General features: G+C 47.5%; 1 protein-coding gene across 1 annotated transcript in view; it reads left to right on the top strand.

Annotated features, from left to right (window-relative positions):
* The window catches only part of CCT2 (chaperonin containing TCP1 subunit 2), a 98,675-nt gene that overhangs the window by 14,953 nt on the left and 56,721 nt on the right, over positions 1 to 27,001 (top strand). Inside the window, exons 2-5 of the mRNA XM_068133847.2 lie at positions 12,631 to 12,699; positions 13,037 to 13,102; positions 13,913 to 14,030; positions 15,531 to 15,607. Coding sequence (XP_067989948.1) covers positions 12,631 to 12,699; positions 13,037 to 13,102; positions 13,913 to 14,030; positions 15,531 to 15,607 — 330 coding nt within the window. The remainder of the gene's footprint in view (positions 1 to 12,630; positions 12,700 to 13,036; positions 13,103 to 13,912; positions 14,031 to 15,530; positions 15,608 to 27,001) is intronic.

Here is a 27,001-nt window from a genome sequence, read left to right as displayed (position 1 = left end):
TTTGTGGAATATTACTGCACGGATGAAAAGGTTGACCATCTGTTCATTAATTTACATATTGTTAAAACAGACAGGGTAACTGTCGCCATTTTCTTGTTTCTTCAAATCTTTTAAGCCGTCCGTGACCTTTTCTTGTTTTATTTATGGATTTTGTTTTTGCCTCGTTTGCTATTTTTACTTTGTTCAGAAACCTCACCCTTACCTTCACACCCACCATTTTGGTTGTTTTCAAGGCAATTTTATTTAACCCTTTCCTTTACATGTGCTCTATCTAGCCTGGTGTTGGCTTAGCGGTTAGGGTGCCATCTTGGGTTCGCTTCGTGGCTATGGTGCCGGCTTGGGATCCTAGGATGCTGGGTTCGAATCCCGGTCGATCGCTGAATTGATGCCAGGAGGGTTGACTCAACCTGGTGTTGGCTTAGCGGTTAGGGTGCCGGCTTGGGATCCTGGGTTTGCTTAGCGGTTAGGGTGCCGGCTTGGGATCCTAGGATCCTGGGTTCGAATCCCGGTCGATCGCTGAATTAACGCCAGGGGAGGGTTGACTCAGCCTGTCATCCTTTCTGAAGCCGGCAAATTGAGTACCGGTTCACTGGTAATTCCCTGTGTGTCGCAAGGGGCGACCAACAGGGTTGGCGGCAGGAAGGGCATCCGGCCATAAAACATTGCTCCAAAAAGGGGACCACGGAGCCCCAAAAAAAGGTCAACCCCTGCTCTGCGGGGAAAGATGGCCTCGAAAGGTGGTTCCTTTCCATGTACTCTATCTGCCTGAATTCCTCCAATGTGCTCAAACGGGTGTTTCGTTTCTTTTTGTTCATTTCTAAATCAAAATGGAGGTTTGAGGGACGACCTGGGGATATTGTAATGGTGAAAAGGTCAGTTTGTGCTCGGCAAACAGAGCTGGCACCTGGTAGCGTGCAATATGGATCGTCTGTGTAAGCTAAGTGACGCGTGTGTTTCCAGAAACTGGCGTGTAAGCCGATTCCTTCCTTTTGTCACCGAATATCCCAGCTGCGGGAGCTGTTTGTCTTTCCGCACCACTCCTGTTGGCATACTGCAAATGATGTGCGATGGCGTGGTGCAGCCGTCGGTGTGGTAGGCGTTAGTTACCACATACTTGTGGGATGATGCATTCATTACCTGCCAAAATGCCAAGATTGTCAGCGGCTAACGATCTCTATAAAAGTCTTTTGAAACACTAGTTTGTGTTATTATGATTAACAGGTTTTCGGAACAGGTTTTTCTAATTCTTCCTGGAACCTTAACCATCGCGAATTCCTTGTGTAGGTCGCGGTTGGTGGTTCAATGTCCTGTTATTCATTTGCGTAGTCGTTCAAAGCGTCCGATTCACTCCCTTTCTCGGCTCTTCGTCCCTTTATCCTGCTGAATAGATGGCACTTGGAGCAAACAAAGCGAGCTTGAAATGACGAGCCCTTGAGGGGAGCCCTGGGAGTTTCGACTCCTGAAAGCACTTTACGAAGGATGTCTGATTGCTCACCAATAAGCTGTGGTCTGTAGTCCAGAGAGACGATGGAGCATGATGTATGTGTGTGCATGCGCTACATGCCGAAACTATATCTCTCACCTGAAATTTCCAGGAGTAATAAATTCTCTCTCACCTAATCAATATCCCCCAGCTATGAAGGAGGAATTTGTAATTACGAAGGGATTCTAAAAATAGTCCCAAAGGGCTGTAAAACAATAAGGTGCTTCGAGGTGGCAAGTTGAAAATGGCGATGAGCTCACCGGTGTACAGCTCTTTGGGACGTAATGCATGTAATTTGTGTGTCTGTCTATATGGCTTTGTATAGCTGTCTCTCTGATGAGCTTGTCTCTCTCTCAACATCTGTGTACATCTGTCTGTTTGTCTCTCTGAATAGCTGTGTGCATTTTTTTTCTGTCTGGCTGTGTATTTGTTTGTGTGTATCTGTTTGTCTGTGTGCATCTGTCTGTCTGGCTGTGTACACCTGTTTGTCTGTCTGGCTGTGTGCACCTGTTTGTCTGTCTGGCTGTGTGCACCTGTTTGTCTGTCTGGCTGTGTGCACCTGTTTGTCTGTCTGGCTGTGTGCACCTGTTTGTCTGTCTGGCTGTGTGCACCTGTTTGTCTGTCTGGCTGTGTGCACCTGTTTGTCTGTCTGGCTGTGTGCACCTGTTTGTCTGTCTGGCTGTGTGCACCTGTTTGTCTGTCTGGCTGTGTGCACCTGTTTGTCTGTCTGGCTGTGTGCACCTGTCTGTCTGTCTGGCTGTGTGCACCTGTTTGTCTGTCTGGTTGTGTGCACCTGTTTGTCTGTCTGGCTGTGTGCACCTGTCTGTCTGTCTGGCTGTGTGCACCTGTTTGTCTGTCTGGCTGTGTGCACCTGTTTGTCTGTCTGGCTGTGTGCACCTGTTTGTCTGTCTGGCTGTGTGCACCTGTTTGTCTGTCTGGCTGTGTGCACCTGTTTGTCTGTCTGGCTGTGTGCACCTGTTTGTCTGTCTGGCTGTGTGCACCTGTTTGTCTGTCTGGCTGTGTGCACCTGTCTGTCTGTCTGGCTGTGTGCACCTGTTTGTCTGTCTGGTTGTGTGCACCTGTTTGTCTGTCTGGCTGTGTGCACCTGTCTGTCTGTCTGGCTGTGTGCACCTGTTTGTCTGTCTGGTTGTGTGCACCTGTTTGTCTGTCTGGCTGTGTGCACCTGTTTGTCTGTCTGGTTGTGTGCACCTGTTTGTCTGTCTGGCTGTGTGCACCTGTTTGTCTGTCTGGCTGTGTGCATCTGTTTGCCTGTCTGGCTGCCTGTGTGCATCTGGCTGTACGTGGTGGTGCACGTGTGTACATGACTGTCTTTCTGTGCGCTCGTCTCTGCCTCAGTGGGGCAACTTAGCATAACAATTGTGCATTTTGTGAGGAAAGCACCAAATTTGGCACACTAGTACACTATCATATTATGAAAAGATCTGGATATTGGGCCATCTCAGATTCAGAGATTTGATTTTTGCAAGATTTCGATTCGATTGGGATCGAAGAGAACACCTTCTTCGTCTTCTGTACAGTGAAGTTGCCAGCCCTGAATTCTCTGGCTACATCTGGGTGCTTCATTGGGAGTGCGACCATGTCCCTCAGGTGAACAGGGACCCACCTGGCATAGTGTGTGTGGTCTAAGTCATGGAACCATGGGACCAGTTCCGTCAGGGCATCGAGGTACATCGTGAATGAAGCCTGCCGCAGAGAACGCACGACGTGGACCAGTACCAACATCTCTAGTTCCAGCACAGTTGCCCAGTACTGAAAGTTGGGAATGTCTTCTCTCTGGTGACACCTGTCTTCGAACTCAGGCAGGTCTTCTGCATCATCAGCATATGTCATACAGTGGCGTTCATACGCACGGTGTTGCAGGATGTGCAGTGCCGCTGCAGTGATTTGATGAGCTCTTCTTGTGCCGGTGACGTGGGCAGCTCGCAGGAAGGAGTCGGCCGTCCCTGGCGTTGCAATCTCAGCTTGCAAATCTGCAAAATCTGCAAATCCTTAATTATGACGACATAATTTGGCAGGGACAACGCTTCGTCTGATCAGTTTGAAATTTTTTGAGCATGATCTACTCAACAATTATATTGGAGAATATAAATTTATGATGTCATTGCTCATGTGGTCTCTCAGCCATATTGGATCAAAGAAAAAAACCCTTCAAAAGCAGAAGCAGAAGAGTTGGCTCGCTCTAAGTTGACTGCACAGGGTAAGTATTCTATGGATACCATCTAGTTTATTATGATTTTCGGATTACATACATACATATTAGGCCTTGGCTATAATGGAAAAACCTATATCACGATAATGGACCTTATTATCACGATTATCGCGATAATATGATAATATAAATAATGCAATTAGTGCCTTGAGAACCATGTAGCAAATTGTAGCATGCAATAACAATCCACATCAAAACAAACTGAATAGTCATAAAGTTACATGTGTTCGTACTCTTTATTTTATAATTCTTTTGCAATTTGTTTGAAGTCAAACCTCATTTTACCTGGACTAAATTGCTTTGCTCCTTTGGCGAGTGACTGGATGAGCAGTTTGCAAAGTGGTTGATACGGAACGTTTGGTTTGGCAAGTGATAGCAAGCTTCATGCTAATGGCACACACCGAGCAAGCTGCATGCCAATTGGGCATCTCTACAAAGAGAAAACAGGATTTTTAGAAAGTTTTGCAAATTTATTAAAAAGAAAAAACTGAAATGTCACATTGACATAAGTATTCAGACCCTTAACTCAGTACTTAGTTGACGCACCTTTGGCAGCGATTACAGCCTCGAGTCTTCTTGGATATGACGCGACAAGCTTTGCACACCTGGATTTGGGGATTTTCTGCTATTCTTCTCTGCAGATCCTCTCAAGCTCTGTCAGGTTGGATGGGGCCATCGGTGGACAGCCATTTTCAGGTCACTCCATTGGGTTCTCGTCAGGGCTCTGGCTGGTCAGGGCTTCACAGAGTTGTCCCTAAGCCACTCCTGTGTTGTCTTGGCTGTGTGCTTAGCGTCATTGTCCTGTTGGAAGGTGAACCTTCGGCCCATTCTGAGGTCCTGAGCGCACTGTTTCAGGTTTTCATTGAGGATATCTCTGTACTTTGCTCCGTTCATTGTTCCCTCCACCCTGACCAGTCCACCAGTCCCTGCTGCTGAAAAATACCCCCACAGCATGATGCTGCCACCACCATGCTTTACCGTTGGGATGGTATTGGGCAGGTGATGAGCGGTCTCTGGTTTCCTCCAGACATGGCGCTTAGAATTGAGGCCAAACAGTTCAATCTTGGTTTCATCCAAGATCACAGAATCTTGTTTCTCACAGTCTGAGATTCCTTTAGTTGCTTTTTTGCAAACTCCAAGCAGCTTTCATGTGTCTTTCACTGAGGAGAGGCTTCCGTCTGGCCACTCTGCCATAAAGCCCAGATCGGTGGAGTGTTTCAGTGATAGTTGTCCTTCTGGAAGTTTCTCCCATCTCCACACAGGATCTCTGGAGCTCAGCCAGATTGACCATCGGGTTCTTGGTCACCTCTCTTACCAAGGCCCTTCTCCCCCGATTGCTCAGTTTGGGCGGACGGCCAGCTCTAGGACGAGTCCTGGTTGTTCCAAACTTCTTCCATTTAAGAATTATGGAGGCCATTGTGCTCTTGGGAATCTTCAATGCAGCAGAATTTTTTTTGTAGGCTTCCCCAGATCTGTGCCTCGACACAATCCTGTCTCTGAGCTCTGCAGGCAGTTCCTTCGACCTCATGGCTTGGTTTTTGCTCTGATATGCAGTCAGCTGTGAGACCTTATATAGACAGGTGTGTGCCTTTCCAAATCATGTCCAATCAATTGAATTTACCACAGGTGGACTCCAATCAAGGTGTAGAAACATCTCAAAGAGGATCAAGAGAAATGGGAGGCACCTGAGCTAAATTTCAAGTGTCATAGAAAAGGGTATGAATACTTATGTCAATGTGATATTTCAGTTTTTTCTTTTTAATAAATTGGCAAAACTTTCTAAAATCCTGTTTTCTCTTTGTCATTCTGGCTTATTGAGTGTAGATTGATGAGGGAAAAAATGAATTTAAACGATTTCAGCATAAGGCTGCAACATAACAAAATGTGAAAAAAGTGAAGGGGTCTGAATACTTTCTGAATGCACTGTATATACAAGTACACATTCGCATAAATAAATACAAAACTATCACCAGGCATTTGAACACAAATAAGAAAACAATTCCGGAAGCGGTCGATGTTGGTGGTAAGGCTTCTTCTTCTTCTTGAACGGCATCATACTTGACTCAGAAACGTGATGAACGGCACATTCAGCAGCATTTATTCAACGAAAAGGTAAAATGATGATTTGACATTTGTGATTCTGATTTGGATGTAATTGTTTTTCCATTATATTTGCCCTCGTAAAAAATGTTCACCTGAGACGAAAACACCTGAGAGATTTTGGGTGATATTTTATTAAAAATTAGCAAAGGTGCCGGGCATTGTCAGGTAATGCAGAGTTGCTTCGTGATGCGAATATGAAAGAGAGGAGAGTATGGTAGGGTGAGGAAATGGAAGTGGAGGATGAGGGCTGAGGGGATGGAAGTGGAGGGTGAGGGGATTGGAGTGTGGGGATTGGAGTGGAGGGTGTGGGGATTGGAGTGGAGGGTGTGGGGATTGGAGTGGAGGGTGTGGGGATTGGAGTGGAGGGTGAGGGGATTGGAGTGGAGGGTGAGGGGATTGGTGTGGGGATTGGAGTGGAGGGTGTGGGGATGGAAGTGGAGGGTGAGGGCTGAGGGGATGGAAGTGGAGGGTGAGGGGATTGGAGTGGAGGGTGTGGGGATTGGAGTGGAGGGTGTGGGGATTGGAGTGGAGGGTGAGGGGATTGGAGTGGAGGGTGAGGGGATTGGAGTGGAGGGTGAGGGGATTGGAGTGGAGGGTGAGGGGATTGGAGTGGAGGGTGAGGGGATTGGAGTGGAGGGTGTGGGGATTGGAGTGGAGGGTGTGGGGATGGAAGTGGAGGATGAGGGCTGAGGGGATGGAAGTGGAGGGTGAGGGGATTGGAGTGTGGGGATTGGAGTGGAGGGTGTGGGGATTGGAGTGGAGGGTGTGGGGATTGGAGTGGAGGGTGTGGGGATTGGAGTGGAGGGTGTGGGGATTGGAGTGGAGGGTGTGGGGATTGGAGTGGAGGGTGTGGGGATTGGAGTGGAGGGTGTGGGGATTGGAGTGGAGGGTGTGGGGATTGGAGTGGAGGGTGTGGGGATTGGAGTGGAGGGTGAGGGGATGGAAGTGGAGGGTGAGGGAATTGGAGTGGAGGGTGAGGGGATTGGATTGGAGTGGAGGGTGAGGGGATTGGATTGGAGGGGATTGGAGTGGAGGGTGAGGGGATTGGATTGGATTGGAGTGGAGGGTGAGGGGATTGGATTGGATTGCAGTGGAGGGTGAGGGGATTGATTGGAGTGGAGTGGAGGGTGAGGGGATTGGACTGGATTGGAGTGGAGGGTGAGCGGATTGGATTGGAGGGTGAGGGGAGTGGAGGGTGAGGGGATTGGATTGGAATGGAGGGTGAGGGGATTGGATTGGAGGGTAGTGGAGTGGATTGGAGGGTGAGGGGAGTGGAGTGGAGGCTGAGTGGATTGGAGGGTGAGGGGATTGGATTGGAGGGTGAGGGGAGTGGAGGGTGAGGGGAGTGGAGGGTGAGGGGAGTGGAGGGTGAGGGGAGTGGAGGTTGAGGTGATTGGAGGGTGAGGGTAGTGGAGTGGAGGGTGAGGCTTGAGTGGAATGGAGGGTGAGGGGATTGGAGTGGAGGGTGAGGGTCGTGGAGTGGATTGGAGGGTGAGGGGATTGGAGTGGAGGGTGAGGGGATTGGAGTGGAGGGTGAGGGGATTGGAGTGGAGGGTGAGGGGATTGGAGTGGAGGGTGAGGGGATTGGAGTGGAGGGTGAGGGGATTGGAGTGGAGGGTGAGGGGATTGGAGTGGAGGGTGAGGGGATTGGAGTTGAGGGTGAGGGGATTGGAGTGGAGGGTGAGGGGATTGGAGTGGAGGGTGAGGGGATTGGAGTGGAGGGTGAGGGGATTGGAGTGGAGGGTGAGGGGATTGGAGTGGAGGGTGAGGGGATTGGAGTGGAGGGTGAGGGGATTGGAGTGGAGGGTGAGGGGATTGGAGTGGAGGGTGAGGGGATTGGAGTGGAGGGTGAGGGGATTGGAGTGGAGGGTGAGGGGATTGGAGTGGAGGGTGAGGGGATTGGAGTGGAGGGTGAGGGGATTGGAGTGGAGGGTGAGGGGATTGGAGTGGAGGGTGAGGGGATTGGAGTGGAGGGTGAGGGGATTGGAGTGGAGGGTGAGGGGATTGGAGTGGAGGGTGAGGGGATTGGAGTGGAGGGTGAGGGGATTGGAGTGGAGGGTGAGGGGATTGGAGTGGAGGGTGAGGGGATTGGAGTGTGGAATGAGGAGGGAAGGGAGAGTGGAATGAGGAGGGAAGGGAGAGTGGAATGAGGAGGGAAGGGAGAGTGGAATGAGGAGGGAAGGGAGAGTGGAATGAGGAGGGAAGGGAGAGTGGAATGAGGAGGGAAGGGAGAGTGGAATGAGGAGGGAAGGGAGATTGGAATGAGGAGGGAAGTGAGAGTGGAATGAGGAGGGAAGTGAGAGTGGAATGAGGAGGGAAGGGAGAGTGGAATGAGGAGGGAAGGGAGAGTGGAATGAGGAGGGAAGGGAGAGTGGAATGAGGAGGGAAGGGAGAGTGGAATGAGGAGGGAAGGGAGAGTGGAATGAGGAGGGAAGGGAGAGTGGAATGAGGAGGGAAGGGAGAGTGGAATGAGGAGGGAAGGGAGAGTGGAATGAGGAGGGAAGGGAGAGTGGAATGAGGAGGGAAGGGAGAGTGGAATGAGGAGGGAAGGGAGAGTGGAATGAGGAGGGAAGGGAGAGTGGAATGAGGAGGGAAGGGAGAGTGGAATGAGGAGGGAAGGGAGAGTGGAATGAGGAGGGAAGGGAGAGTGGAATGAGGAGGGAAGGGAGAGTGGAATGAGGAGGGAAGGGAGAGTGGAATGAGGAGGGAAGGGAGAGTGGAATGAGGAGGGAAGGGAGAGTGGAATGAGGAGGGAAGGGAGAGTGGAATGGGGAGGGAAGGGAGAGTGGAATGAGGAGGGAAGGGAGAGTGGAATGAGGAGGGAAGGGAGAGTGGAATGAGGAGGGAAGGGAGAGTGGAATGAGGAGGGAAGGGAGAGTGGAATGAGGAGGGAAGGGAGATTGGAATGAGGAGGGAAGTGAGAGTGGAATGAGGAGGGAAGTGAGAGTGGAATGAGGAGGGAAGGGAGAGTGGAATGAGGAGGGAAGGGAGAGTGGAATGAGGAGGGAAGGGAGAGTGGAATGAGGAGGGAAGGGAGAGTGGAATGAGGAGGGAAGGGAGAGAAGGCAGCGTGAGGAGAGGAGCATGGGAGGCAGCGTGAGGAGAGGAGCATGGGAGGCAGCGTGAGGAGAGATGGGCAGCGTGAGGAGAGGAGATGGGCAGCGAAGGCAGCGTGAGGAGAGGAGCATGGGAGGCAGCGTGAGGAGAGGAGATGGGCAGCGAAGGCAGCGTGAGGAGAGGATCGGAGCAGCGTGAGGGGCGGTGATTCACGCTTTTCTGCTGTCCCCATGACTGTGCTCACCGCTCTCCTTTGCCCCACTTAGCTTCTCCCTCTTTATTTTATTTATTTTTCTGTGCTTGCATACACTCTGCGTGTATCACCCAGCAGTAATGGGCACCGAGAGGCTGATGTTGCCTTCTTAAATTATATGTCCAACAGGGAAACATCACAAAGGAGAACTTCATTTCGGCCGCTTCGAGCAGTTGCCAACGAGCTTGTGCGAATTGTACATTTTGTTCTGTTTAACATCGGGTCCTTGGATACTGGTGTGTAGAATATGCCCCTCGTGCAATAACATGATGAACTCTATTCAACATACTCTATTTCAAACTCCAACTCCAAAATACTGTTTTGGCCCCATCTCTGAACGGTGAAGAATTACTTTAGGAAAAAAATAAAATCTCGTATCCAGATTTGGATCTTCACCAAAATCTAATCATTTCGTTCTTGTCACACACCCTACCTGCCCACCAAAATCCATCTAAATCTCTACACAACTTTTTGAGATATGTTGCATGCAGACAGACAAATAGACAAGGGATGAAAAGATAACCTCTGTCCACCTTTGGAGTGTGGTTTTTGAATTACAGCCTGGAAAAAGGTGGTAAAGTTGAAATATTTTGTATGTAAAATAAGGGTATTTATCATTCGGGTGCTTTTGTAGCTTTTGCATGCAAACCAACTAAACTGGAAGTTGCATTTTATTTTTGTTTGTGCTTGCATGCATGTGGACGTGAGTGTGCATGTTGTTGACATGTGCATTCTGGTTGGGTTTCAATCTGTAATGAACACATATGTACCGATTGCATAAAGCAATGTCATCTGCTACACTGCTACCCTGCAGCAGCCCACTTCTCGGGCAAAGGAATCGATCCATTGACACGTTTCTGGCTACCTTGCTATCATCAGCAAATGTCATCAGGCCAGTTGTTACGGAAACGCTAAATATTTTTGTCTCCATAATTCTTACTTGTAAGACTTCATTTTGGGACTTTGAAATGTTTGTGTATGTAACCAAGTTATTTTGTTTCGAATTTTTTTTTGGTATTGTTCATTTCTTAAGACTGACTAAAAAAAAAAAAAAACACCTTTAGAGCCCATTTTTCCCCCGCAAAGCGGGGGTTGGCCTTTTTCGGGAACCGTGGTTGCTGTTGTTTTTCGGTCCCCTTTTTGAAGCAATGTTTTACGGCCGGATGCCCTTCCTGACGCCAACCCTTTTTGCCGCCTTTGATGACAAACAGGGAATTACCAGTAAACTGGTACTCAATTAGCCGACCTCGGAAGGATGACAGGCTGAGTCAACCCCCCTGGCGTTAATTCAGCGATCGACCGGGATTCGAACCCAGGATCCTAGGATCCTAAGCCGGCACCCTAGCCGCTAGCCCAACACCAGGGTTCACCCCTTCCAACACCAGGGTTCAACACCCCTTCTCTGAAACCGCTTCACCAATCGATGTGAAACCTGTCATGTCCGGCAAAAATGTGATACTTGAGAACAGCTGAAGGGATTTAAATCAAACTTGTTTGTTTTTAGGGCAGTGAATGAGGGCATCTACCCATTGTTACGGGCAGGGAGTACGCGGAGGCATATTTCTTAAGACTGACTGTTAACCAGAAATTGAACTTGGGGTGCCGTCATTTGGTCAGCTGCCCAGTATCGCTCACCCCACCCCTCCTCTCCTTGTGGTAGTTACCAACTAAATCCTCATGAACGGTAACAAAGACTATACACAAAGTATCTTCATGAAAATGTTCATTATATTAGAGCTTGAATGTCTGCGACGGTACTTCCACCACAAGTATCATTGCTGCTGCTCATTGGCTTGTGTTTTCTGCTACTTCACTCAAAATTCACAAAATGTTTCGTCTGATGTAACACAATAATTTGTTCAATTGGGATATTGTATCTTTTCACAAATTTGTACCTTTAATCTAATTACCATATTTCCTACCTTAGTCAGAATGTTATCACATTTTTTGTACTGCAATTCACACTGTTTGACTGAGCAGTATTTGGTCCTTTCAGTTCCATTTACATGTTCATTTCAGGTACATTTCAGTTAGTTTCAGTTATTTGGTATTTCAGGGGTAGGGAAGTGGTGAAGAATCACTTGAAAGGTTAAATAATAATTGTATCCTAATCCATATTCAGATCTTCACCAAAATCGAATCGATTCGGTCTTGTCACCTACCCAATATGTCCACCAAGGTTCGTCCAAATCCGTCCATAACGTTTTGAGATATCGTGCTATATATCAGTTTTAGCTCTATCACTCAATGGTGAAGAATCACTTTTAAAATCCCCTGATCCAGATCCGTATTTGAATCTTCACCAAAATTGAATCATTTTGTCCTTGTCTGTCACATACGCAACGTCTCCACCAACGTTCGGGCGAATCCCTCCACAACTTTTTGAGATATATTTTTCACAGAGACACACAGACATGAAAAATCACTCGTAGAGCGACACTTGGCAAAAGAGAACAAAGTAGAATAGCACTCACTAGAGCATCTTTTTGACCCCAAAAATAATTGGTGGTTGAATTCGGTGGTAGTGACTTAATATTCAAATCGTCTTCAAATTTTGAGTTAATCGGATGAAAATTGGACAATTTTGTTAATTTGGCCTATGTTGATCTTTTGGCCAATGTTGACCTCAAAACGTTGGTGGTTGGTTTCAATACGCTGATATGCAAATCCTATTCAGATTTCAAGTTAATCGGATGAAAATTGAGGATTTTAGAAATTCGAAAAAAGTGGTTGATCTTCGGCCTATGCTGGCGTTTTGGTCTATGTTGATTTCAAAAATAGTTGGTGGTTGAATTCAATTTGCTGATGTGCAAATCCTATTCAAATTTCAAGTCAATCGGATGAAAATCGAGGATTTTAGGAATTTGAAAATGATGTTTACCTTTTGGCCTATGTTGAGTTCCAAAATAGTTGGTTGTATTGTTCATTTTTGGTATTGTTCATTTCTTAAGACGGACTGTTAACCAGAAATTGAACTTGGGGTGCCGTCATTGAATTCAGTTCGCTGATATGTAAATCGTTATCAAATTTCAAGACAATCGGATGAAAATTGAGGATTTTAGAAATTTTAAGAAAGTGGTTGACCTTTGACCTATGTTGACCGTTTGACCTGAAAACGATGTAGGATTTTGGCAGACCACGAACTCTACCATTTGGTGAAGGTTCGTGAAGATCGGTTTAAAATTGTGACCTGTAGGCAAGTATAAGTGAGCGGACAAACAAACATATACACAAACCGAAGTGATCAACATACTTGTCAACAACAAAAAATTTTTTTGCCAAGTAATGAAAAATCACTGATGTAGCACCACTGCTGCCCGATCGATGTTGCACCGACATTTTGCTGCGGGCGGTGTAAGTAGCTCAGAGCTTTGGCTCTGAGTGAAACCGAGAATGCAACACGATTAACCTTTTTGAAGTCCATGGTATAATTTAAATTGAAAGGTTAACTGGGGACGGGTACTTTTGCTTGTCATTAATAATTTCGAAATTTTATTGTCGTAGGTGTCCATGAATCCAGTGAACATCTTCAAGCCAGGAGCTGATGAGGAAAAGGCAGAGACGGCCCGTTTGGTAAGCCATTGTGTGATGTGTTCACATTTGCACTCCTCTTTCTAAACTCCCTCTTGCTGTGATATGAGATAAGGGGTTTGGGCATATGAAAGCTGATTTTAATTGAAAGCTGCTTTCATCTCATGCTTGACCTGTATCCATCTTGGCAATTCCTCAGGGGCTTTTAAAAGAGGAATTGACATTCCTAATCGGTTGTTTGCATTCATGGAGGATGTTTTTGAGTATTTGCCTTCAGTATGACCTGAGATGTAATATGTTGACAAAACAACATTAATGTACACTTCCATAACTGTACTTTATGCTTATGAAGAGACCAGTAACCCCCTATATTTTGTAGTCTTCCTTTGTTGGAGCCATTGCAGTCGGTGACCTTGTCAAAAGCACCCTTGGACCAAAAGGAATGGTGAGTGTTGTTATCATGACTCGGGGCGCACCTTGGCTTTTCGTTTAATTGCATTTGCTTGTTTAATTGCATTTGATGCACAAATCGCCGACCACTGTGTTGGTCGCGTCGACGTTTCTGTTCACATAGCTTTTGGAACTCTTGATGACCGAGGCAATGTCCGTTGGTCTTTACACTCCCACCGCACTCGGCGTGACATTGATGGAAGGCGAAGAAATGTGACGTTTGTGTAAAAGAACATTGTTCAACCAGTGGAATGGAAAACCGGAATTTGTTCCCAAAATACAACAACTGAGCCTTTCTTGTATGCATGTTAAAAATTACTCTTCAAAGTTTTCAGTATTTGCCCAAAACATCGCACATAATGTGACAAATGACTTGGCATGGCATTTTTGAAGTACATTGCTATACCAGCAAGTTTCCTGGGCCCGCACTGGATTCTAAATGGGGTCGGGAAGGAAGAGGCAAAATTACAAATGGCGTTTTCTGTCATCGAGCCGACAAGCTGGGATCAGCATTTCACATGTATTGCCACACCTGATACAATGTAAATGCTCTAATGGTGGTGAGGTGCTCCATTTGAAACTACGATTATATGTAGCGTTTTGAAGCTGACGGTCCTTAATTTAAACTTATATTGGTGTCAAAATGCCATTGACCAATTGCAAATTAATAGGAGGATTATCTTGATGTTGAATGGAATTGTGAACTTTTGTGCTGTGTCTCATGTAAAGACTTGCTATTTCATAATCTCCCTAATCTTTTTTTTCCTTTCTTTCTTTGACCATTACTTTCCTTGATACCTGATAGGATAAAATCCTGCTCACTCATTCATCCTCGGGTGATGATTCTGTGACGGTCACAAATGATGGGGCCACCATTTTGAAGGCCATTGGTGTGGAAAACCCAGCTGCAAAAGTGTTGGTTGGTAAGCCAGGAACTTTGTTACACTCACCAGTGGAGAGGGTATGGCATTTGAGCCCGTTCGTTTCTTGGCAAAAAAAAAAGTTTTTTTTTTTTTTTTTTTGCAAGCTTGTTGATCACTCAGGTTTGTATGCGTGCATGCGTTTGTGTTTGTTTGTGTGTGTGTTTGTCTGTCCCCTCACTTATACTTGCCTACAGGTCACAATTTTAAACCGATCTTCACGAAACTTCACCAAATCGTAGAGTTCATGGTCTTACAAAATCCTATATATTTTTGAGGTCAAAATGTCAACATAGGCCAACGGTCAACCACCTTTTTCAAATTTCTAAAATACTCAATTTTCATCCCATTGACTTGAAATTTGAATAGGCTATACATATCGGCTAATTGAATTCAACCACCAACTATTTTTCAGATCGGCTTAGGCCAAAGGTCAACCACTTTTTGAATCTCTAAAATCCTTTTTCATCCGATTGATTTGAAATTTGAAAAGGATTTACATATTGGCAAACTGAATTCAACCACCAACTATTTTTGAGATCAGCATAGGCCAAAATGTCAACATAGGCCAAAGGCCAACAACCATTTCAAATTTCTAAAATCGTCAATTTTCATCCGATTGACCCTAAAATTGAATGGGATTTACTTATCAGTCAACTGAATTCAACCGATAACTATTTTTGAGGTCAGCATAGGTCACAAGGTCAACATAGGCCAAAGTTCAACCACTTTTCTCAAATTTCTTAAATCCTCTCTATTTTCATCTGATTGACTTGACATTTGAAGAGGATTTACACATCAGTTAATTGAATTCAACCACCAACTATTTTGAGGTCAAAAGGATGCTCTTCTTAGTGCCATTCTACTTTGTTCTGTTTTTCCAAGTGTCGCTCTATGAGTGATTTTTCATTTGTCTGTTTGTTTGTCCACACAGAATAAATATGATTTTCTCTGCAACCGTTGGTCTGATTGACAGGAAATTTTCAGCATAGATGCAACTCCTGTAGAATTTTAAAATTATAATTATGACATCATCGGTCACGTGGCTACCTTGCCATCATTTTGGAATCTTGGAAAATCCGAAAAACTTTGCACCTCTATATCTCCGAAAGCGCTGCATAGAAAAAATTGAGACATGGCTCATTGTAAAGAGCTCTCCATGTAGAATAACATATGTTAATGATGATGTCATAGGTGCCTCCATTATGACGTCATAATTCGACAAGTACAAAACCCCATCCGATCAAGATGAAATTGATTGAGCATCATCTCAGGATAAATTGGTGGAGGAAAAAAATAACGATGACGTCATTGGTCACGTGGTTCGGCCACCACATTTGTTTTAACACAAAAGCCTTTACAATTACTGAAAACATGTCCTGGCAAGGGTCTGCAATCTCTGATTGCTCATACTTGCTTTATCCTGTGGTTCAGTTCTTAGCTTTTCATCAAACTTGTACCAATATTCTGAGGTTCTGTGTGTGCCTGTTTCCATTTCTCCAGATATATCACGCGTGCAGGATGATGAAGTCGGTGACGGGACGACATCAGTAACGGTTTTTGCAGCGGAGCTTTTGCGGGTGAGTTTTGCAGTTGTGCATTACCATAGTAGACATACCTACTGTTTTGCATAAACCACAGTGCCTCCAGATATCGGTCGTGGATGGAGCCGCAGATATTTCAGATGTTACTGATTATGTGAATAATGTGCTTATTATCCACTCAATTCCTGCTTTCACTGTGATTTTGAGTGACTTTAAATGCAGCTAAATGTATCACATCAACCTTTGTCAGGCTTTTATTTCAAACGATAATGTTATTGTTCTTACAAAAAAAAAAAGTTTCCCATTTATTGGAATTACTTGCTGTGGTCAAATTTCGAAATTTGGTAAAGGATTGAAGTTCCACTCTGGCGTCAGGAAGGGCATCCGGCCATAAAAACATTGCCTCAAAAAGAGAACCATGACAATTACAAGTACATATGGGCAGGGTGCAGCCCGAAGTGGAGATCGGTTTCTGAGGTTTGGGACATGGAATGTAGGGACAATGACAGGGAGATCAGGAGAAGTGGTGGAAGTATTGGTCAGAAGAAGAGTGGACAAATGTTGTGTGCAAGAGACGAGATGGAAGGGAAGTGGTTTGAGAATGGTGAAGGGTAGGCAGGGACAGAAATACAAGTTTATGTGGCAAGGGTACCTGGAGGGCGTGAAAGGTGTTGGTGTCCTGATTTCTGAGGAGTTTGCAGACTGTGTGGTGAGTGTGACGAGAGTGAGTGATAGGTTGATGATGGTGAAAATGATGATTGGAAAGCTCTTGGTGAACGTCATCTCGGGATATGCTCCGCAGGTTGGTCGAAGCGATGAAGAGAAGGACAAGTTCTGGTGTGCGATAGAGAAGCTGATGGAAAACGTGAAAGATGAGGAAGTTGTTGTGGTGGGAGGAGACCTGAATGGACATGTGGGAAGGAGTATGGATGGTTTTGAGGGAGTTCATGGGGGTTACGGATATGGTGTGAGAAATGGAGAAGGTGAAAGGATTTTGGAGTTTGCTGATGGAGCTGATTTGTTGATTTGTAATACTCAGTTCCAGAAAGAGGATAATAAGCTTGTTACATGCACGTCAGGTGGGTCGACGACAACCGTTGACTACCTGATGGTGCGTAGGCGAGATAGGGGGCACCTCCGGGACACAAAGGTGATCCCGGGGGAGGAGGCTATTTCACAGCACCACTTGGTTGTCTGCGACATAAGGGTGAAAGGTGCGAGGAGAGCTCGGCGGGTGAAGTACCAACCGAGAATGAAGGTGTGGAGGTTGAAAGAGGTGACAGTAAGGGAGGCATTAAAAGAGAGGCTGAGTAGGGCAGAGGATGATGTGGTTGAGCTTGAAAGTGGTTGGATGTCAATGAAAGCTAGTCTGTTGGGAGCCGTTGGTGAGGTATGTGGATGGACAAAAGGACCACCGAGGCACTCGGAAACATGGTGGTGGGATGTTGAAGTTGGAAAGAGGATTGACGAGAAGAGGAAGAAGTTCAAGGAGTGGCAGAAGGCGAAGGGTACGGGAGCAGAAACAGCAGAGCATGAAAGTTATAAGGCAGCCAGGAAGGCTGCAAAGAAAGAAATAGCAAAGGCGCAGGAGGCATGTAGGAAAATGTTCGGAGAACGCTTGGATTCGGAAGAGGGTCAGAAAGCAGTATTCAGGATTGCAAAGCACATAGCGAAAGAGAGGTGTGATGTGATGGGGGTGAGTTGCTTGAAGGATGAAGTGGGACAAATCGTTGTCGACCCAGATGGAATTAAAGGAAGACGGAAGAGATATATGGAAATGCTGTTGAATACAGAGAATGAATGGGATGGCAACATAGAGAGTAAACCAGTTTTAGGACCGGCAGAGAAGATAACTGAGAAGGAAGTTGAGGAAGCGATAAAAGCAATGAAGAGTGGAAAAGCGGGAGGGCCGACGGGAGTTGTGGGAGATATGTTGAAGGCAGCAGGAAGTTGGGGTGTGAAGAGAATGACAGAGATCTGTAATCTGGTGGTGAAAGAAGGCTGCATTCCAGTGGATTGGGAACTGAGTACCCTCGTCCCTCTATACAAGGGGAAAGGTGACCCTCTGGAGTGTGGCTCGTACCGAGCGATAAAGTTATTGGAGCATGGAATGAAGGTGTTGGAAAGGGTGTTGGAGAGGAGGATAAGGAAGAAAGTGAAGATCGACGAAATGCAGTTTGGATTTATGCCAGGAAGAGGAACGACAGATGCGCTTTTCATTGTGCGGCAGATGCAGGAGAAGTACATGGAGAAGAGGAAGAAGTTGTTTTTTGGGTTTGTTGATCTGGAGAAAGCATTCGATAGGGTTCCACGCAAAGTATTGACATGGGCATTGAGGAAGTTAGGAGTGGAGGAATGGTTGATCAGAGTAGTGATGGCAATGTACAAAAGAGCGCGCACAGCGGTAAGGACGAAGGACGGGAACAGTGGTGAGTTTGAGGTGAAGGTGGGAGTGCATCAGGGGTCGGTACTAAGTCCACTACTATTTGTAGCTGTGATGGAGGTGCTGGCTCAGAACGTAAAGGAGCGTTTACCGTGGGAGTTGTTGTATGCAGATGATCTGGTGTTGATTGCGGAAAGTATGGATGGACTGAAGGAAAACATGAACAAGTGGAAGGAATGTATGGAGACAAAAGGTCTGAAGGTGAATATCGGAAAGACGAAGGTGATGGCAAGTGGTAAAGCATGTGGTGAGGTGGAAAGAACTGGGAAGTGGCCGTGTGCTGTGTGCAGGAAGGGTGTCGGAGTGAACTTCATTCAATGTACAATGTACTATATAAAATGTACTATATAAAATATATAGTGCTATATAAAATAAATGTATAATTATTATTATTACAATGTGCGCTGAGTGGGTTCATCAAAAATGTAGTGGTCTGAGAGGGTCATTTACCAGTGTGGCAGCTACATTCAAATGTAAGGTGTGCACAGAGGGAGCTGCAGATGGAGGAAATGTTGAGTTGGATCTTGGAGACGGCATGAAGCTGGAAGGTGTGAAAACATTTTGCTACCTCGGAGACATGCTGAATGGAGAAGGTGGATCAGACTCGGCAACGGTTGCTCGAGTGAGATGTGCATGGAAGAAGTTTCGGGAACTGAGTGGCGTGCTGATGAGGAGAGTGTCGCTGAAGCTGAAGGGAAAGGTGTATGCTGCATGTGTGAGAAGTGTTGTGATTTATGGGAGCGAGACATGGGTAATGAACGTAGAGCAGCAACGAAGGTTGGAAAGGGTGGAAATGCGAATGGTTTGACGGATGTGCGGAGTATCGTTGAGAGAGAGGAAGACAAATGATGAATTGCGAAAGATGATGGGAATAGAGCCTGTGATTGATGCTGTGAAGTGGAACAGGTTGAGATGGTTTGGTCATGTGTTGAGGAAGGATGAAAGTGACTGGTTGAGAAGAGTGATGGAAATGAATGTTGAAGGAAGTAGAAGACGGGGAAGACCGAGAAAGACTTGGCTAAAGATGGTGAAAGAAGAAATGCGGGCAAGGGGGTTAACAAGGAGAGATGCAGAAAATAGGGCAAAATGGAGAAGATTGTCATGGGGACCGCAAGGCTAACCCCCGCTCTAGCAGGGAAAATGGCCTTTTAAAATGCATGTTGTTTTGTTGTATGTGTGTGTATATATGTATGTATGTATGTATGTATATATATATATATATATATATATATATATATATATATATATATATATATATATATATATATATATATATATATATATATATATATATATATTGTTACAGACACGACTTTGATGTTAAAGTGGGCCGAGCGGAATGGCCGTCGTGTCCGCACAAATTACCCGACTATACTCGACGTTGACGAAGTCGCGCGATGCTGGCTCAATAAGGAAAAGAAGACACCCGGCTGGATTACAATAACACAATACGACACCAATGTTTCAATTCTCAAGTATATTCGTACGGAAAAGGTTAGATTACAGGGGCTAGAGGTATATTACAGGAAGACAGGCACTTCGACACACTCTTATATTAACCCCGGACAGACGACAGACACACGGGACAACGGCTGACTCACACGGGGGTTTGATGGCTAGGAAAGGCAGGATCGATGGCTCCAGGTGCACCTGGGCTCAAAGGTCAGAATCGACTCGGTCCGGTCCAGAGATGCGGGGAGGTCGCAGCGCTCGGATGGCGTCTTGTCTGCTCAAGCTGGGGGCGCCACTGACTCAGCGCTCGCAGGTGGCTTTCCTTCTCCAAGCTGGGTGCGCATCTCTCTCAGCGCTCGCAGGTGGCTTTCCTTCTCCAAGCTGGGTGCGCATCTCTCGTCACATCCGGCGCGGGGCCGCGTATATCCGGCGGGGAGTGACACGCCCTCGGCTCGTTAGCTCCGCCTCGTGGAATCGGCACGTTGCTTCTCATTGGGTGCGTGCGGGGGGTTTACCAGGCTCCGCCCTTGACGAGGAGCTGACAAGGAGCCCCTTCGTGGTAACCCCGTGGAGCGCATGGTCTGGAGCTAATCGAGCCGGTGTGAGGACGCATCCTCCCCCGCTCCGCCGCCATCTCCTCTGTTGTTGTTGTAATTGTTGGGGAAGAAGATGGAAGGAGGTATGGGAAAGGTCCTAAACTCACTACTGATGCCATATAATCACATTCTGGTGCAACGAAGAGTCATAATTAATGGAGACGAGGCCTTAACTGACATAGAATAAGAATAACTAGGAAGATGTCCGAAAGTTGTCTACGTGTGGTGCGGTGGACCTGGGCACGACATTTAATGGGGGAATAAGGGGAAGGTCGGCTCTACTGATTGTTATTTACATGCAATGGGACTAGGGAATGGGGGATTGGGGAAAGTTGGGGAGTATTAGAGAAAATAGGGGAATATTTACAAGCGGATATGGAGGCCAAATTCCATATTCGCAACATTGCACCCTTCTCTACCCTCGGGGCGTCCCGACCCGATAAATTTTTACCTACTTTAGTGTGGCACGCAATGTAGTTCCCTCTACTATTAACTCTACCCTGAGTGCGACAGTTTTACAGATATTCACAAATGAGTAAATATGTCCCCCTGCGACGTTGCACCCTTCTCCTCACAGAAACACACCCACAGGATAACCGAATCCGGAAAGAATTCTCAAACTAAACATACAGCCGGTAGGGAGCATTATTTACAAGACTACGCTGCTATTTACACTACGATCCAGGACCTGTTTTTGGAGGAACACATGCAGATGTTATGCATAGAGAGAGAGCGCGCTTGCCAACATCGATACACCAACCCACGAGTGCTCTGTGGCCGACGGCCTTTAATAACGTGCAGAGCACCCTTTCCCAGCATCAAAAGCACCACCCCACCACCAATCGGTGCAGTCACCATTGTTCAATGATTAAAAATAAATGCGACAACCCCTAACCCTGCAGGTGTCTCTTGCTCTTCGTGTGGCCTTCAGTGGTGTTAATTAACAGTGGTTCACCTTTATGGCATAGGTGCCACGTTGACCCATAGGTCCATCCCCGGGTGGTGCTTGGCCGCAAACGAACTGCGGTCCATTGTGGGTGGCCACAAACATTGCGGTCCATATGGTGTATCGATCCCGGCAGCAAACAGCGAAAGTGCAGGCCCACAACTGCGCAGCCAGCACCTCTCTCTCCTCTCTCTCTACCCCAAAGCCAGATCCTCGGAGGTGGGAGACAAAAGAAGCAGACAAGTGAGTAAGGTGGTAAGGGCGCAAAAGTGCACGCAATGTAAGGTGATGCACACTGGGGGCACATGGGAACCAGGTGAGACAGGTACGTTCCTATCGTACGCCCCCCCCCCCCCCCACCAGGTAACCTACATGGCCCCTCCCTTACCCCTTACTGTATCCACAAAACACAACACTACCCATAAACATCTACTTTACAAATCAACAAACATCCCTACTGTCTTCCCCGTTCCTCCCATAAACCAAATTCGTCTTCTCTCCCTCCTAACCAATCAAATTTGCCATTTTCAACTCTCATCAAAATTTGCCATCTCCAACTGCACATCAAAATTTGCCATTACCAATTCATCATCAGTCCCTCCTAGGGAGGGAGAGATGGAATCACCCCAATGTCTCATCCACGTCGTGATGCGTCTCACAATCCACACAGCAATCTCATTTCCTGCACAAAACAAAGAAAACACAGGTGTGGAGTCATCATCATCACCACAGGTAAGTGGCTGCGTATGGTGCGACAGGTTCATCAATCCTAACTATCTCCTAAATGACTTTAACAACTTTACACTACCCGGGGTCTTTCTCCGGCCAAACCATTGGCCCTCTTACACTATGGGTTCTAAAAACCAATTCCCATTGGCCAAACTGTGGTGCTCTTCAATTTGGGGTCTCACTCCCCCGATTCATCTCCCGGTGCCCTCGTACAATTTCTGGGCTGCGACGTGTACCTCTCCCAGTGGGTCCACCCACCTGCACACCTCCACCACTGCAGTTGCCTCCGAGCTTACCTGCTCCTTACCCTAACCTAACTACCAGGGGAAGGCCCTCTGGCTCTCTCCCCACTCCGTGCCCTCTCTGGCACTGGGCTGCCCGATCCACACCCGGGATCCTCAGGCACCCACTCACAACTACCGGCTCCCAGAGCCCACCTGCGGCCTCACCTGGCCGACATCCTCACAGTGGTGGAGTGCCCAACCAACTACACACACTAACAGGCTACACGCCCAGCCATTTCCACAACACTAATGCACCCATTCACAACACCATTCTGCAACCGCACCACAAATGCCAATATCCAACCACAATTTACCTGCACCCTCTACCTAACACTTACACTACCCGCCCCGGGTACTCGTGAAAGGGGTCCACTCTTCCCCCATCCACACCTTCGCACCATGCACACCACTCCATACCACTTACTCCAACTCTCTCCACACACCTGTACTTGCACACCTGTGCTCTCACACCTGGTGCCACCTGCACCCTTCTCTCCCCAAGCGCATTCGCGCTGATCCACACACTCACTACTCATACACTGCTCCACACACCTGTCCAGTTGCACACCTGTGCAATCACACCTGTTCAATTCTCACAAACACGGCATCATCTCAGCTAACTACTCCCTTCTGAAACTTGCGCTTCCCAGTCGTCCCTTTAAACTATTGCGCTCCCACGTCATTATCATCCATACTAATCTACCTGCGTCCCCACTACAGGTATCAGTCACTAACTAATCTTAACGTTACCTAATGTCATCTTCTAGATCCCTACACACAATATCCTAACCCACCCGGGCTAGTTTTCACTGCCATACACCCCATAATCTATTGCGCATTTGCCCCCCAACATGGGAAGGATGGTGGATTTGCCATCCCACCCCATCGGGGGTCTCTCACTACCAATTTTGCACATCAAATTTCAACAAATCAAAAATTTGCCAATCACTGCCCATCATCTGCCAATCACTACTGCCAATCCTTTGCCAATCATCAAATTTTGTTTTTCTCTAATTTTGGGTCCAAAACACTAACCTCATCACCCAGTCTACTCACTAATGCCTCTCGGTGCGCCAATTCCCGTCCAAAGCCCGGCTTTGTAAAGCCAAGCCATGAATGCGGGTTGTTCTGTGCCAGCGGCTGGATACGTCCCGCATTCGGTGCAGGGAAGGAGGTTTACCCGGGCCGAGATCCCACGCACCATCTCGGCACGGAGCCATCCCATGGCTCGATCTCGACCTGCCGGAATGCCTCAACAAAAAGTGGTCGCCATGACGACCCTTTCTATCGGGCTGCCCGCTCCGCCTAGTGGAGCACGGACGCGGCCGTTCAAAGCGAGGCCCAGCACGCACCGAGGGCCCGATTCGGCTATAAGTCGTTCTAAACTCTACCCCGTCTAACGTCGATGCTTCACCTGGATGCTTACACCCCGCAGCCCGTTCCTTGCTCACACATCCAGCCGTGCCCATGCTCCTCGTACCTTTCCTTACACACCCAGGTACACTCATTCCACTCACAGCCTTGGTCACACACCTGACCACCGAACACTTTGGCACACATTCGTTGCTCGCACACCTCACCAATACACCTCTTCGCGCCCCCACCTCGGTCACCTCCTCTGTGACAATCACAGGTGTGCCCTCATTCGCACACCCAACCACGTGCCTCACCACCAATTCCAGCGTGCATTCCCACTCACGCTCCTTGTCACTCTCACTCCTCTCACCACCACTCTTGACAGCGCACTCACCCTTCCTCTTGACAGCGCACTCTTTCCCCATGCACCTGTCCGTTACACACCTTTCTCGCGCACACTCTTGCGCACACTCTCCGGTCACACCCTCTGTAACACTCACCACACCGCGCTTCCACGTGCTCCCTCGCACACGCGCTACGACCGACTCACTCTCGCCAGCACACTCACTCCTTGGCACGCACTTTTTCCTCACACACCCCAGAGTCGGACTTTCTCGCACACCTCCTCTTTCGCACACCAGACCTGTCGCACACTTCACCAGTGGCCTCTCACGAACACCCGGGTCCATCTCGAACCCCAAGCCTCTTAAATCACCTGGCGCATCATACGCACGACCATATTGGTCACCACTTACACCGGGTCCTCTTCCTCTTCGCTTCTCCTCCATCACCTGCGAATCCCTCATCCGGTTAATGAGCACATCATCACGATCCAAACACAGACTTTGGACCAATTCTTTTACTTCCTCTTTTATCTCTTTGTTATCCCCTCTCCGTCGCTTCTTAATTTCGCTCATCCCTTCTTCCACTTCTTCTAGTTTCTGCTTCACCTCTTTTATGTCCCGGTACGTCTCCTCAAGCTCATCCTCTAAGGCTACCTTGACCGTTTCCAGGTGCGTCCTCACCTGCCGGTCCTTCGTCTCCATTACCTCTATCACCTCGTCCAACCTCGTTGTCAGTCCCTCACGTACCATCTGACATTCCCTCTTTGTCGCTATCAAGTCGTTTTTTACGTCGTTTTGTGTCGCTTTTAAACCTCCTAATACCGCAGTGTTCCTTTGAACCTGCTCCACTAACTCCGTCTGTCCCACCGTCAGCTGCTCCACCTCCTGCGTCAGGTCCTCTATGCCCCCTTGTAACTTTACAGTCCCCTTTCTCACCTCCTTCTCCATGTGCTCCTTACAGTGCCTCACCTCCTCGCGCACTCCTCCGACCTCCTCACTCACTCCTCTTCTGATCTGCTCTCCCATCACTTGCATCTCCTGCCCAGATGCCACCCTCATCTGCTCCATTTCCTCCCTGTGAGCATCCAGTTTGGTTTCTACCCCCATTCTGACCCCCTCTATCTGCTGCTCCATTTGTTTAACTTCCCTTTCCGCTTGGTCCCTCATGTCCCTCAATTTGCCTTCCATACTGTTTTCTAACCCCTCTAACCCATTTTTCACTCCCTCTATCTGATTCTCCTGGGCAGCCATTCTATTTTCTACCCCCTCTAACCCATGTTTCACCTCTTTTATCCCGTTGTCTAACCCCTCAAATTTCTTTTCTAATCCCTCACCGGTACCCCTCATTTGGCCCTCTAATCGCCCACTATCAACCCTCATTTGGCCCTCCAATCGCTCACTATTAACCCTCATTTGGCCCTCCAATCGCTCACTATTAACCCTCATTTGGCCCTCCAATCGCTCACCCTGAGCATCCATCCGGTTCCCCAATTGGTTACTCTGCAGTTTGAGGGACGCCTGCATTTGCGCCATAAATTGCTCCATGAGGACCTGCATCTGGGCCATCCCTCCCACTTGTGCAGCGGGTGCGGCCGCCGTAGCTATGTGCGAGGCGCCATTTCGCGCGTCTGCTACCCCCGCTGTTTCGCTCTCCTCATGTCCCTCATGTCCCTCAATTTGGTCCTGGACCGACCCTGCTTCACTCTCCCTAACCGGACCCCAGCCGTCTTGATCCGCCATAGCGCGACTTTCAACATTCGGGTTTTGTAAAACAAAACGAATTTCGGCCGCTCCAAATTTTGACCAAATTTTTTTTTTTCCTCTATTCGTTTTTTTTTTTCAAAATTTGGTCGGGCCTCGAATCTCACTCCCGACACCAATTGTTACTCTAATAGTACAATTGGTGTTCCAAAATTTGGGCTAAATAAATTTAGTCCCAGGTTCGAATTCCACTCCTCGACACCAATTGTTACAGACACGACTTTGATGTTAAAGTGGGCCGAGCGGAATGGCCGTCGTGTCCGCACAAATTACCCGACTATACTCGACGTTGACGAAGTCGCGCGATGCTGGCTCAATAAGGAAAAGAAGACACCCGGCTGGATTACAATAACACAATACGACACCAATGTTTCAATTCTCAAGTATATTCGTACGGAAAAGGTTAGATTACAGGGGCTAGAGGTATATTACAGGAAGACAGGCACTTAGACACACTCTTATATTAACCCCGGACAGACGACAGACACACGGGACAACGGCTGACTCACACGGGGGTTTGATGGCTAGGAAAGGCAGGATCGATGGCTCCAGGTGCACCTGGGCTCAAAGGTCAGAATCGACTCGGTCCGGTCCAGAGATGCGGGGAGGTCGCAGCGCTCGGATGGCGTCTTGTCTGCTCAAGCTGGGGGCGCATCTGACTCAGCGCTCGCAGGTGGCTTTCCTTCTCCAAGCTGGGTGCGCATCTCTCTCAGCGCTCGCAGGTGGCTTTCCTTCTCCAAGCTGGGTGCGCATCTCTCGTCACATCCGGCGCGGGGCCGCGTATATCCGGCGGGGAGTGACACGCCCTCGGCTCGTTAGCTCCGCCTCGTGGAATCGGCACGTTGCTTCTCATTGGGTGCGTGCGGGGGGTTTACCAGGCTCCGCCCTTGACGAGGAGCTGACAAGGAGCCCCTTCGTGGTAACCCCGTGGAGCGCATGGTCTGGAGCTAATCGAGCCGGTGTGAGGACGCATCCTCCCCCGCTCCGCCGCCATCTCCTCTGTTGTTGTTGTAATTGTTGGGGAAGAAGATGGAAGGAGGTATGGGAAAGGTCCTAAACTCACTACTGATGCCATATAATCACATTCTGGTGCAACGAAGAGTCATAATTAATGGAGACGAGGCCTTAACTGACATAGAATAAGAATAACTAGGAAGATGTCCGAAAGTTGTCTACGTGTGGTGCGGTGGACCTGGGCACGACATTTAATGGGGGAATAAGGGGAAGGTCGGCTCTACTGATTGTTATTTACATGCAATGGGACTAGGGAATGGGGGATTGGGGAAAGTTGGGGAGTATTAGAGAAAATAGGGGAATATTTACAAGCGGATATGGAGGCCAAATTCCATATTCGCAACAATATATATATATATGTATATATATATATATATATATATGTATATATATATATATATATATATATATATATATATATATATATATATATATATATATATATATATATATATACACACACACACACACACACAGTGGAACCTTGACTTACGAGTTTAATTCG

Source organism: Myxine glutinosa, chromosome 13, assembly GCF_964187855.1.
Source record: "Myxine glutinosa chromosome 13, kmMyxGlut1.1, whole genome shotgun sequence".
Lineage (NCBI taxonomy): Eukaryota > Metazoa > Chordata > Myxini > Myxiniformes > Myxinidae > Myxine > Myxine glutinosa.
This window is presented reverse-complemented; position numbering and strand designations above follow the sequence as displayed.